The 12,764-nt window shown below is 57.6% G+C and overlaps 1 protein-coding gene across 8 annotated transcripts in view; it reads right to left on the reverse strand.

The window, feature by feature from the left end:
- PHRF1 (PHD and ring finger domains 1) overlaps positions 1 to 12,764 on the reverse strand; it is a 31,201-nt gene that overhangs the window by 5,177 nt on the left and 13,260 nt on the right. For 2 of the 8 annotated variants that reach the window (XM_066252474.1, XM_066252469.1), the window contains exons 5-13: positions 12,662 to 12,745; positions 10,222 to 10,340; positions 6,312 to 6,415; positions 6,007 to 6,182; positions 5,395 to 5,521; positions 3,074 to 3,201; positions 2,015 to 2,196; positions 1,465 to 1,581; positions 867 to 1,021 (exon numbers count right to left, since the gene is read on the reverse strand). In XM_066252474.1, coding sequence (XP_066108571.1) covers positions 867 to 1,021; positions 1,465 to 1,581; positions 2,015 to 2,196; positions 3,074 to 3,201; positions 5,395 to 5,521; positions 6,007 to 6,182; positions 6,312 to 6,415; positions 10,222 to 10,340; positions 12,662 to 12,745 — 1,192 coding nt within the window. Of the gene's footprint in view, positions 1 to 866; positions 1,022 to 1,464; positions 1,585 to 2,014; positions 2,197 to 3,073; positions 3,202 to 5,394; positions 5,522 to 6,006; positions 6,183 to 6,311; positions 6,416 to 10,221; positions 10,341 to 12,661; positions 12,746 to 12,764 lie in introns of all 8 variants that reach the window. The other 6 variants (XM_066252470.1, XM_066252466.1, XM_066252472.1 and 3 more) reach the window with 5 other exon arrangements.

The following is a 12,764-nucleotide window of genomic DNA, read 5'->3' on the forward strand; positions in this document are numbered from 1 at the left end:
CTGCTGTGGTGCTGTGTGTGATCGGGACACACCCAAGCATGCAGTGTGCCTCGGAAGTGCCTGCTCTCTGGGCACAGTCCCCCAGGGGGGCCGCGGGGGCTGTCCTTTCCCTGCTGTGGTGCTGTGTGTGATCAGGACACACCCAAGCCAGTTACCGACCTTCCACAGGGTGGGCTGGGAGGGCTGCCTTCACGTCCCATCTACACACTAGCTGTCTGTCCGCACAACCAGACCACTCCACCTTCAAAAATCTGCCGGAGGCCCTGGCTGGTTGGCTCAGTGGTAAAGCATTGGCTGGACATGTGGATGTCCCGGTCAGGGCACACAGAAGAAGTGCCCATCTGCTTCTCCCCCCCTCGCTTCTCTCTCTTCTCTTCTCCTCTTGCAGCGATGGCTCGACTGGAGCAAGTTGGCCCTGGGTGCTAAGGATGGCTCCATGGCCTCGGCCTCAGACGGTAAAAGGGGCTCAGTTGCAGACCAATAGAGCAACGCCCCAGATGAGCAGAGCATCACCCCCTGGTGGGCTTGCTGGGTGGATCCTGGCCGGGGTGCCTGTGGGGGAGTGTCTGCCTCCCCTCCTCTCACTGAATAAAAACACCCCCAAAACCTGCAAGAACCCAGACTAGTGGGAGGCTCCCATGGGGCTGGCTCCATGGCTGTGGGAACACGGGCCGGCACACTGGCTGTGGAGGCCCGTGGGCTCTGTCACCCCCTGACGTACCTGCTTGCAGACCTTGTTCAGAACAGGATGTAAACAAACAAAATCGAGGGAAGAAGCTGCCCCTTCCTCTACATTTTCTGAGTGCAAATGCCCTCAGCACCTCCACACGCACAAGACTCTGGAGAAAGCGTGGAGGACGCCTCACCTGCCCGCTTGGCGCTGAGCGAGCCGTCCCGGTGGATGGTGACATCAGCGCTGTCCAACATCAGGAGGCTCTGGCCAAACAGGATGCTGCCCAGCAGGTCAGGGACGGGGGCCTCGTCCACGTCAGGCTCCGGCGCCGTGGCGGGGATGCTCCTCCTGCAGGCACAGACCAGGCCCTGCCACCCCTGCCCTGCCCTGCCCTCGGCCACACCTGGGTGCTGTGGCTGAGAAGGGGCCGGCCACCAGCCCCCACAGGAAAGAGTGAGACCCGCCCAGCAGCTCCAGCTAAAGGAAAGCAGGAGTCGGGTGGAAGCAGCCCACAGCGCCAACAGGAAAGGCATCTCCAAAAGCATCGGCTTTTCTGGTTCAGTTCCTTTTTCTTCAGAGACCCAGCCAGAACCACAGCAGCAGCCTGGCCCCCGCCTGGCACCTGCCCGTGGCACCGCCTGCCTCGTCGTCCTGTGCTCTCACATCCCCACCAAGGAGTCAAGGGAGTTGCCACAGAGGTCTCAGAACCTGGGTAGTTGAGTGCCAGGCCAGCATGAAGTGCCACCCCAGGACCTCTACTCTTCGCTGCCCTGTCCCCCCTCAAGACACACCTGGAGAGCCCCACGGAGACAGGCCTGGCCACAGGCTGGTGGGACCGCAGGGCTGAGCAGGACAGAACCCTCCTCTTGGCACTCAGAGGGGAAGCAGGGCTGGCAGATGGCTCTTCACTGCTGGAGGGAGGACACAGGCCAAAGGGAACAGGTGACCCATGCCTGAGGCCCAGGGGACATACCCCGGACCCTGCTCAACAGTGCCCAGCAGGATGGGCTAAGAGCTGCCCCCATAGCAGCACTCCTGACTCAATACTGCACACAGGGCTGCACGGCAGGTTCGTGGGGATGGGGTGGGGGCAGACATGAGAGTTAGACTTTCTCTAGGTCGGGGACAATCATGAACAAGGTTGTTTCTAAACACCCACCCAACTAAAATTGACTACAGGCAGGAATCATCTCCCTCGTTTTACAAATGGCAACCCTGAGGCTAAGCCTCACCCACCACAGGGTGACGTGCCCACTGCCCACACTAAGGAAGGAGGGAGGTGACAGCCTGCTCCATGATCCTGTGGGCGGTGTCTGTACAGCACTGTCCCCCTGAAGTCACCTGTCAAAAGGGTCCAGCTCATAGGGGTCTCCAAACAGAGAGAGCGAGGCGGCCCCGATGTCCGCGCGCATCAGCCCCAGGGCGGGGTCCACAGGCTTGTACACGGAGGGGAAGCAGGCTCCGCGGGTCGGCCTCCGGAGGCCCAGTGTCCGCGCGATGCGGCAACGAGCTGTGACTTCATTCTGAGCCGCAGCAACGAAGGAAGAGGGCGGAGTGGCGACGCTGACCCTGCTCTGGTGGGAACGCAGCCCAGCAGCAGCGGAGGCCCCGCCGGACCCAGGTCAGCTTCACTCCCCGGAGCTGACCGCACACTGGCTAGCCACGCCCACCACGGCACTCGGCAGGGTCTTGTTCTGAGCAGACTCAGCAGGGAGGAAACCACTCACTGATGCTAACCGGGCCGCTGAACGAGCAGACCACGTGCGGAGCAGGCGCCGAGGGCACAGTGCTCCCGGGAGGCCATGGCCAGACCCGGGTGGGAGGCACTCTGTGGTGCTGACGCACTCCGGAGCCCTCCACGTAGACTGCACAGCTCGTTACTGAAGCTGCGCTACGTGAGTCTACAGGAGCGAGGCACCGGCAGTGACCAAGCACAGAAGCAGCAACGTGCAGACGTGCAGACGCGCAGCAAATGCCTTCCTCGTCTGCTCCGGGGGCTCCAGGAAAGGGCCACACCAGCCAGGGGTTCAGGCGCACAGGGAGGGCCTTGGCGGCCCAGGGCTGGTGACCTGGGGACCTCAGCCAGGACCAGGCAGCTCTGCCCTGGAGGGCTCCTCTGCAGGTGCCACCCTCTCAACCCAGCCCGGCAGCTCGAGTACCCAGGTCAGTCAGGGAGACTCCTGACGAGCCGTGGTACCGCCCTGTCCCTGACAGGCCTCAGGATGGGCACACAACCCCCCAGGACGCCTGGCCCCAAAGGGCCCTGGAGAACAGCTTAGCTCAGCTCAGTCTCCAGTCCGTGCTACAGAAATGTCCGTCTTATCAGAGAGTCCCCAGCACACACAGAAGAGGCTGTTCCCAGGACCCACCACCCTCTAGGGAGCCCAGAACCAGCGCTACCTTTATCTTCTTCCCTTTTCTCTTCTTCGTGCGGCCCTGCCGTCTCCTGGACCTGGTCCCAGAGCTCTTGCTCTTCACGCCCGGCCTGGCCTGGGTCTTCTTCTTTCCCTGCCCTCTCTTCCGTCGCCCTGCAGAGAACACACGGAGGGTCTGTGCATCACCAGGGCCACTGGCATCTTGAGCGCGGGCTCATCTGGTTTGAGCAAAAGCTCACCAGCTTGGACCCAAGGTCGCTGGCTCGAACAAGGGGTCACTCGGTCTGCTGAAGGCCCGTGGTCAAGGCACATATGAGAAAGCAATCAATGAACAACTAAGGTGTTGCAACGCGCAATGAAAAACTAATTATTGGTGCTTCTCATCTCTCTGTCCCTCTCTCTGCCCCACTGTGGAGGGAGGGCGGCCACGCACAGCAAGGATGGTGTGACTCAAGCTCGCTTTGCTCTGCAGACCAAACTCTGAGAACCAGTACAGACTTGAGAGTTACGAAACAAATTAGAACAAAACCAACCCTCACCATCAGAGTATGATGGTAAGTGAGCCTGGCTTGGCACCCACTTGGTGGTCTAAGCAGAGAGCTCTCCTGAGAGGCCTGGGAAAGCAGGGTTGTGCACTTCTAGTGCAGACACGGCTGGTGCTCGGTCCTGACCTACCCCCCCCCAGGCAGCCACGGGCGAGCTCAGTGGGACCAGCCAGCAGCCTGGGTACCCAAACTCCAGATGTCAGGCACCCGAGGCAAGGGACCTGAGCACGGAGCCAGGACTGCAGTGAAGACAGCGGATGGGCTCCCTGCTCCATGCTGGTGAACAAGCAAGACATCGGAATGTGAGCTCCAATGTGCTGAACCCCAAGGTGCTGGCCACTGAGGGCACTGCCGAGCAACGCAGTGCCCAGGCCTGCGAGCTGAGGACAGACCAGGGCAAGCAAAGCCCCGTGGACCCTAGTCCCTAAAGCCATACAATGGCTGGTACAGGTCAGCCTCCCCTCGGGGTCCCAGAGCAACCCACCTCCCTGGGCAACGTGCAAACACAAACCAACCAAACCAGGCTTCCTCCTAACCCTGCAGGAGCCTCCAGGATCCAACCACAGGCCACAGATAGCAGGGACAGGCCGAGGGTGTGGAGGGGGGAACGGGCCGAGGGTGTGGAGGGGGGAACGGGCCGAGGGTGTGGAGGGGGGAACGGGCCGAGGGTGTGGAGGGGGGAACTGGCCGAGGGCGTGGAGGGGGGAACGGGCCGAGGGCGTGGAGGGGGGAACGGGCCGAGGGCGTGGAGGGGGGAACGGGCCGAGGGCGTGGAGGGGGGAACGGGCCGAGGGTGTGGAGGGCGGAACTGACCGAGGGACCCTCAGGACAGAAGACCTCTACAACCCAGAGGACAGAGACACTTACCAGGCACAGCCAGCAGACAACACAGGTCTTACCTGGCTCTGGATTCAAGTAAACTATTTTTTAAAATTCTAGAACATTTACAACACAATCAGAATGTTCAGCACTGACCGAACATTCTTTCTCGTGGTGGTAAGCAATCACTGCTCATTTCCTCAGGCAGAACAATGGAGTTATGGGTCAATGTTTGTTTTGCTGACAGACAGAAAGAGGGAGAGAGCTGAGAAGCATCAACTCACAGCTGTGTCACTGATTGCTTCTCATATGTGCCCTGACCCAGGGGCTCCAGCTGAGTCAGTGACCCCTTGCTCAAGCCAGCGACCTTGGGGTCATGTTGATGATCCCACGCTCCAGCCAGTGATCCTGCGCTCAAACTGTATGAGCAAACCCTCAAACAAAATAGAGCACACGAGGCATAAACACACAGGGCCACTCTGTCACCACAGGGGACCTGTCACAGGCTTAGCACTCCCGGGAGAGGGGAGCTGCCGAGCGGCACAACTCAGGAACACGGTGGAGCTGCAGTCACAGCCGTGACCTGGACAGGAGCATGATGAGGAGTGGGCTACCCACAGCCCGCAGCTCTGCCCAGGACGTCACCAGGGAGGAATGCAACTTACGGAAACGAAACTACGAAAACCAACTCAGAAGAGGATAAGAACACCTGAAAAGCACAACAGGCAGCCAAGCTGAATTAACTATGCCAGCTGCTCCCACGCAGAAAAGCGCCAGTCTGGGCCTCACTGTGTGACGTCAAGTTCCTGCACATGGCTGACATCTGGGAACATTTCAGCGAGGCCTGCAGCACTCAGAGATGACCTACATCCAGACCACCGGGCAGCAGGGCCCTGTGGGGACTCCAGGAACCGGCACACACAGAACCAGGTTCCACGCTGTTGGGCACATGCACCGCCGGCAGCCACCACGCCAGGCCTACCTGCTTTCCTCCTCCGTTTGGCAGGGACCCGCGGAGTCGTGGGGCGCTGATACACAGCAGTACTCAGACCAGAGACAACGGCTTCGATGGTCTCATCAAGCAGAGAAGACAGGTACCTCGGCACATCCTGCATGGCAGGGGTGGGGTTGGTGGGCCGCCAGGCTCGCTCACCCTTTTCCTCCCCGCGAGGACCCAAGGCAGTGCCACCACAGGGCACACATTCAGCCCTGGGGCAGCCACACTGAGCGGGCAGCACCCTCTCGCTTCCCATGGGCGGGGACCTGGGTGGGAACAGGCCCAGGTGTGAAGAGAGGCCTCCTAAGAAGTAGGCTCAGGGCAAGAGTGGAGGATGAGAAGGGCCAGGCAGGGGCCAACGGGGCTCCAAGCAGAATGGAGGAGCAGTGAGTGCCCCACAGGACACGGACGCTGGCGGAGGCACAGGATGTCAGGAAGGACGCAGGTGGGGGAGTGGCGTTTGTGACGAGGATCCCAGGCCCCCGTGACCCTGCTGCCATCTCTGCATCCCCAGCCCACCCCAGCCCACCCCGACGGCAGGTGACAGCTTGCCCTGAGGTCTCGTGTGAACCCCAGGCCTGGAGCAGGAGTGCCTACCTGGATGCTCTGGGCAGTGGACATGCGGATTCGGTTCACAGTGGCTCGGACTCGCTCGCTCTGCCTCGTCCTGGCAATGGCCCGGGTCTGCCCGGTGCGAGGCCGTAGCCGGCTGGCAGTGGGTACCACATCAGCCATGAGCAGGGAGACCTCTTCCTCACTCACAGAATCTGTGTCTTGGAATAAAGGAGATGCCGGGCCGCTGTGCAGCTGGGCCCCCAGCTCCCACCCAGAACCTGCCTGATGTGACAGAGGACCTGAGCGCCTCCCACTCTGGGCTGCACAGTCGCCCGAGGAGACAGCACTACCTGGGAGAGGGGCAGCAGCTCCAGGGCCGGCACACTCCGGACAGAACCACTCGTCCACTGGCACCTCCTGGAGAGGGGGGTCCAGACACTCCATGTGGTACCTACAGGGGCGGAAGGCCCGTCAGCAAGGGCCAGCCTCACACCCGCAACCAAACACACCAGGAAGCAGGCGCCAGATGCATCCAAGACCACAGCGCAGCCTGCTGCGCGCCGAACTGCACCCCCAGATCCACAAGTTGACTGCATTTGTAGACGAGGTCTTTGGGGGTGATTAGGGTTAGATGAGGTCATTAGAGTAGGACCCTGATCGTCAGAAGAACAGGGAGACAAAGGGCTCCCCCCGCCCCGAGCAGAAGGCCTGAGATTACATAGCAAGAGAGGCGTCTGCAGCCACGAGGTCTTGCCAAAACGAACCTGCCAGCAGCCTGGACTCGACCCAGCCTGCTCTGAGGCCCCATTGGAGGACACGCAGTCTGGCCCTCTCAGGGGTCTGACACCTCACACCTAAGACCCTTGTCTTCTTAGTCCCGTCATTCCTACCAGCACTGTGGGTGGGCAAACCTCCACGCAGACCTCTGAGCATCTCTGCCTCCAAGGGGGCCCGTCGTGGTGCCCACACTCCCACAGGAGAGACACTGCCGGAGGGACTGGGCTGAGAAGGCCCAGCACGACCCCACGGGCTCCATGGCTGACGGTGGCAGGTGTCGCATGCCCACCCTCACCTGGCAGACTCGTCTCTGCCAGCTTGAGCCGTCCACTTGCCCCTCCTGTCCTCCCGCTGTGGGCGGCCCTGAGAGCTCCCAAAGCGGGCACCTAACACTTCACGACCCAGTCTGCGCAGACGAAGAAAGGAAAACGTTTTGGCCGTCAGTCATCAGAAATGCTGCCTAAGCACAGTGTTTCAGCTGCTTCCGTCCAGGCTCCAAGGAGAGCAGTTTGGGGACAGCTGTTGGCATGGGCAGACTGTGCCAGAACCTCCAAACTTCTTCCAAAACTCCAGACAGCCCTGAGCAGGCAAAACCCACGTGGACAGCATCCTGAAATCCTGAGCCCAGATCCAGTTCAAGGTAATGACCATGCAGTGCTCACGGCATTGAGACAGCTGAGACACAGGATGGACAGGAGGACACCTTCCTCCGTGAACCCTCCTGGGACCTGACACGAGAACCTCGGGGCAGGTGGCACCTCCTCTGCCTAGGCCAGCGCCAGCTGGGGGCACCCCGAATCCTAAGTCAACTGCAGCCTGAGGAGGCCCCAGCCATGGTCTCGGGAACATGGGGCGAACTGTGGGGACTAAGATGATTGGGTCTTAAGTCAGGAACTGAGTGGTGACTTCTCACTTTCCAAGGACCCAATATGACCGGGTCATTGAGCGCCTCGACTGCTCAGGGCTCGTGCCGAGGCCGCGGGGTGTGTGACAGATGCCTGGACAGGCCACCCTGAGCTCACAGCGCATTCACTCTCAGGCGGCCAGAACTGCCCTCCCACCCAACAGGGACAGCCCCCACTATGTGTTCTGGGAGGTCTTGAAGTGTCTCCCTAGTGAATAAATACCTTTAAATGAGAAAAAACACAGAAGTAATCTGCACCTTATCTCACACAACAGTGAAACGAACCTGTTTTTTTTTTTGTTTGTTTTTTTGTATTTTTATTTTTTTTTGGTATTTTTCTGAGGTTGGAAACGGGGAGGCAGTCAGACAGACTCCCGCATGCGCCCGACCGGGATCCACCCGGCACGCCCACCAGGGGGCGTTGCTCTGCTGCAACCAGAGCCATTCTAGCGCCTGAGGCAGAGGCCACGGAGCCATCCTCAGTGCCCGGGCCAACTTTGCTCCAATGGAGCCTCAGCTGCAGGAAGGGAAGAGAGAGACAGAGAGGAAGGAGAGGGGGAGAGGTGGAGAAGCAGATGGGCGCTTCTCCTGTGTGCCCTGGCCGGGAATCAAACCCAGGACTCCTGCACACCAGGCCAACACTCTGCCACTGAGCCAACCGGCCAGGGCCTATGAACCTGGTGTTTTCATGTATCTATAAAGGGCCTGACCTGTGGTGGCGCAGTGGATAAAGTGTCGACCTGGAAATGCTGAGGTTGCCGGTTCGAAACCCTGGGCTTGTCTGGTCAAGGCACATATGGGAATTGATGCTTCCAGCTCCTCCCCCCTTCTTTCTCTCTGTCTCTCCTCTCTCTCTGTATCTCCCTCTCCTCTCTAAAATGAATAAATAAAAAATAAAAAAAAATTTATAAAGGGCCCCTGATTTTAAAACGAGCAATGGAGAAACTTTAGACTTGTGATAATAAGTTGAAAGAATTCCTGTAAGAAAGTTCTGCAGACTGCAAACACTAATGTGAGGGTGTCCAAAAGTCAGTGAATCACAGTATTTGTCATGTGTCAGGCCATCCGAACTTTATATACTTGAATTATTTTACCTGTTAAATAATTCAAGCACATAAAACATAAAATTCAACTTATATTTTAACTTTATAACATTGAAAAAAAAATAAAGTTATCAAACCACCTGTGTTACTGTTATAGTTCCTAGGATTAAAAATAGATGTTGATCTAAAGAATTAAGAATAAATTCTTCAATTTAGAAACTTAAGAAATAGCTTAGGCTTTGTAAATAAAAGCCCCCACAGCCTCATCCAGGGCTACTGAGGCCCTGAAGGCCACTAGAAGACACACAGTTTGGTGTCCGGTGGGAGTGGGATGGCTACAAAGTCACAGCCAATGACAAGGGCCACAGGGACCCAGGCTCTCCTGCCACCACAGCCCGTGCCCAGCTGGCCAGCCCTTCCTTCGCACCCCAGCATGGCCACAACACAGGGCTTGTGTGTGTGCAGTTCTGACTGCCGGGTGGCCTCTGGCCCCTGAGTCCCAGGCCACCCTGCTCAGCTGCCTTCTCACACTCAGTCAACAAACACTCCCCAACCACAGCAATGGCTACACTAGTTGTAACTGAGGAATTCCAAAAGGCAAGTATCACCAGGTCCAGTGAATGATTACAAAGCGTAGCTGCAAGCTGCATTTGAGAGAAAGGGAAGACAAGACCCCTGAGAATGTGTGCCCCCAGGGGGTGCAGCCGAGCCACAGCCGGGTCGTCAGCCAGCATGGCCACCGCCAGGGCCACTCCGGCCACCAGGGCTCAAGCCTTCCTACCCACTGCTTCACGGCCCAGCCCTCAAAATTACCACTTGTTGCCCCAGAGAAAGTTCCAGGTGTACCAGCCTCCTTGGACTCTTTCACTACCTTCTGGGGGTACATGCTCCCTAAAGCAACGGTGTGCACAGGGAGCAGCACTCTCACAATGCCCTAGCAAGCTCTCCCAGTGCACAAGGACCCCTCCAGAGGGGCACGGAGAGAAGGCCTACGTGACAGAGGCCCCGGGACACAGCGCCCACTGGCCGTCAAGGGAAACGAACAGCCACGTGAGGTGCACAGTCACGAGAGCCCCTAAGGGGGGGCCTGACATGTACCCCATTCCTGACGCTGGCCAGCCCTGTCCCCAGCTGTCACGTCCTCCTGGCCCCTTTCTTTGTCTAGATGTATTAAGCGCATCTCTGCAAGAAGCCTCGGAATCCTCTCTGGAACAGGTGGAGAGTATGAATGACAACAACCCAAAGTGCCTATGGGGGTCTCCTGGCTACTGACAGATGTCGTGAAACCCATGGAGCTGATGGCAGGGCACCCTTCGACTCCGGGACGCAGGCGTCTGAGAGGGGGGCCGTGGCACCTCTGAGAACGGCAGTGCAGGTCGGTGGGTGTGACGCAGACCAGCATCCCTGCCGGCCTTCCTCTAACGGGCCGTGCTCACAGCTGACTAACTGTGTGCACATCAGGGACTCAGGGGCCCCCTCTTGCTTCTCCAGCTCCAGGAAAGAGTGCCAGCTGTGGGCGGGCCTCACACTTACCCAGCGTCACAGCCGTCGCAGAGGAGCAGGCGGTCCTCCCGGTCACTGCGGCCGCACACCTCACAAAAGGTCGGGTCCTCCTCCTCCTCCTCTCTGGCCCTGGCGTTCTCCACTGGGATCTGGAAGCAGAAGGCACTGCTGTTCACATGGCAAATGGAGCCCAACCCAGAGTCTGTACAGTGCAGGACGGGGTTTGCAGTTGACCAGAGCTAGTCCATCAGCTTCCTAAGACTTCGACATGTTCCGTAGATCAGCCCAGAGGCTTGGAATTAATGTGCATGCAGTGATACCTATGTTTTTGTGACCATTTTAAGGTACTTAACCAGGAAGAAAGAGATGGTTTAACACAAAACAAAGTGGTGCCCATGGCAGTGCCCTAGCACAGAGGAAGCAGACAGCAGGGCCCTGACGTGAGGAAGCCCACCCCACGCACTGCCCCTGGGCGACAGCGAGAACAGGAAAGCAGCATTCAGGCAGCAGGTATGAATCTCTCAACAACTGTCACATAATCAAACAAAGACGCAGAAACATGACCCCAACACTGACAGTCATGGCTATGCACTGAGAACTTGCTGCTACATTACGGGTCTTCTCAGGGGCACAGTTAATTATGTGCAAGGACTGAGCACCATCCCCTGGCCACAACCTGCAAGCCCACCCCAGGAACACTTCCTGCAGTGTCAGCAGCCCCTGGGTCACATGCGAAGACACACCCTCTGCCCGTGTCCTGGTGCCGGGCAGGGACCGCCCCGTCCCATCCAGGCCACACTCTGTGCTGCAGGTGCAGTCACCTTCAGAGAGCACTAACTGGACTGGGCGTGGCTGTGGACTCTCACCCCCGAGTCTCCTGTCACACACACAGGAGGAGTTCGGGGTCCACACACTTTATCGGCAGGTTCTCCAAGTGAAAGAAGAGTGCCCATGGGGAAACTGCCTACACACCCAGAGGCCCAGGCTGCTCAAGGCCCCAGCTCTGGAGCAGCAGGGCAGAGGGCTCGGAGCAGACAGGAGGCCTGAGTCAGCAAAACCGAAGCTGCCACCTGCAGCTCAGACCCAAGAACACACCAAGACGATGCAGTGTCAGCAGAAATAATGCCACCGGAGAGCCTAGGCCCCAGCATGTGTGGCTTTGTGCGCTTTGTACAGAAAGGGCAGGTTCACAGTTACGAGTCACTGGGGCCTCTCCTGGTGTTTAGATCTAAGGCATGTCTCTAGGAGTCTCTCCAATGCTTGTTCTGTACATCAGATGTGTGGAGGCCCTGCAAGTCTCTAAAAGGCAAAAAAGCAGCCTGACCGGTGGTGGAGAGGATAAGGTGTTGATTGGGACACTGAGGTCCCCAGTTCAAAACCCCAAGGTTGCTGGATTGAGCCCAAGGTCACTGGCTTGAGCAAGGGCTCACTAGCTCAGCTGGAGCCCCCCAGTCAAGGCACATATGAGACAGCAATCAATGAACAAAGTGAAGCAACTATGAGTTGATGCTTCTCTAATCCTCTCCCTCCCCTTTCTGTGTCTCTAAAATCAGTAAAAAAAAAAAAAGCAATCTCAAACCCAGTCCCAAGAGCACAGGCTGCCCTTCAGGGGCCTCCCTCTCCCCGGCTGCCCTGGCTCGAAGGCGGCTGAGAGGTCAGAGAGGCACACAGGCGGGGAGAGAGCCTGGAGGGCTGCCGACCTGCGTCACCGTGACGCCCCCACAGCCCTCTCCCTCCAGGACCCACACAGCCAGCAGGCAGGGGAGCACCTTCAGCCACCGCTCACAGCTGGAAAGGGCCTTTTTGTGGGCTTCTAAAAAAGCATGGGAACAATACTCGTTTCAGGAAAGCAACTCTGAGAGTGTGTTTTCCCACGAGAGGGGGACCATGTAATGAACACACTACAGGGTTCACACTCACCTTTTTTATTAAAATTTATCTATTCATTTTTAGAGAGGCAGGGGGAAGAGAGGGAGAGAGAGAAGAAAGGGGGAGGAGCAGGAAGCATCAACTCCCATGTGTCTTGACTGGGCTAGTCTAGGGTTTCAAACCGGCAACCTACGTGTTCCAGGTTGACGCTTCACCCACTGTGCCAGCGGTAGACAACCTGGTCCCTACCGCCCACTAGGAGGCGCTCCAGCTTTCATGGTGGGCGGTAGCGGAGCAACCAAAGTATAAATAAAAATATAGATTTAACTATAGTAAGTTGTTTTACAAAGATTTATTCTGCCAAACCTAGCGAAAATCCAATGTAAAGTACTTGGTTAGTAATCACGCTTTAACTTGCTGTAACTCTGCTTTATAAATTTTATAAAGTAAAGTTACTTCCCTACTTTATAAATCACCATTACTGTGGAACCAGTGGGTGGTTGGAAAATTTTACTACTAACAAAGATACAAAAGTGGGCAGTAGGTATAAAAAGGTTGACTCCCTCTGCTCTGCGCCACCAAAAGCCAGGTCAACACTCACCTTCTTCAGGACTTTTCCGCCAAACTGGGCTCGAATACAAATACACTTAAATATAGTTCGATCAACTGGACAGGAATTGGCATTCTGTAAGAAACAAAAACCG

Source organism: Saccopteryx bilineata, chromosome 1 (genome assembly GCF_036850765.1).
Source record: "Saccopteryx bilineata isolate mSacBil1 chromosome 1, mSacBil1_pri_phased_curated, whole genome shotgun sequence".
Classification (NCBI taxonomy): domain Eukaryota; kingdom Metazoa; phylum Chordata; class Mammalia; order Chiroptera; family Emballonuridae; genus Saccopteryx; species Saccopteryx bilineata.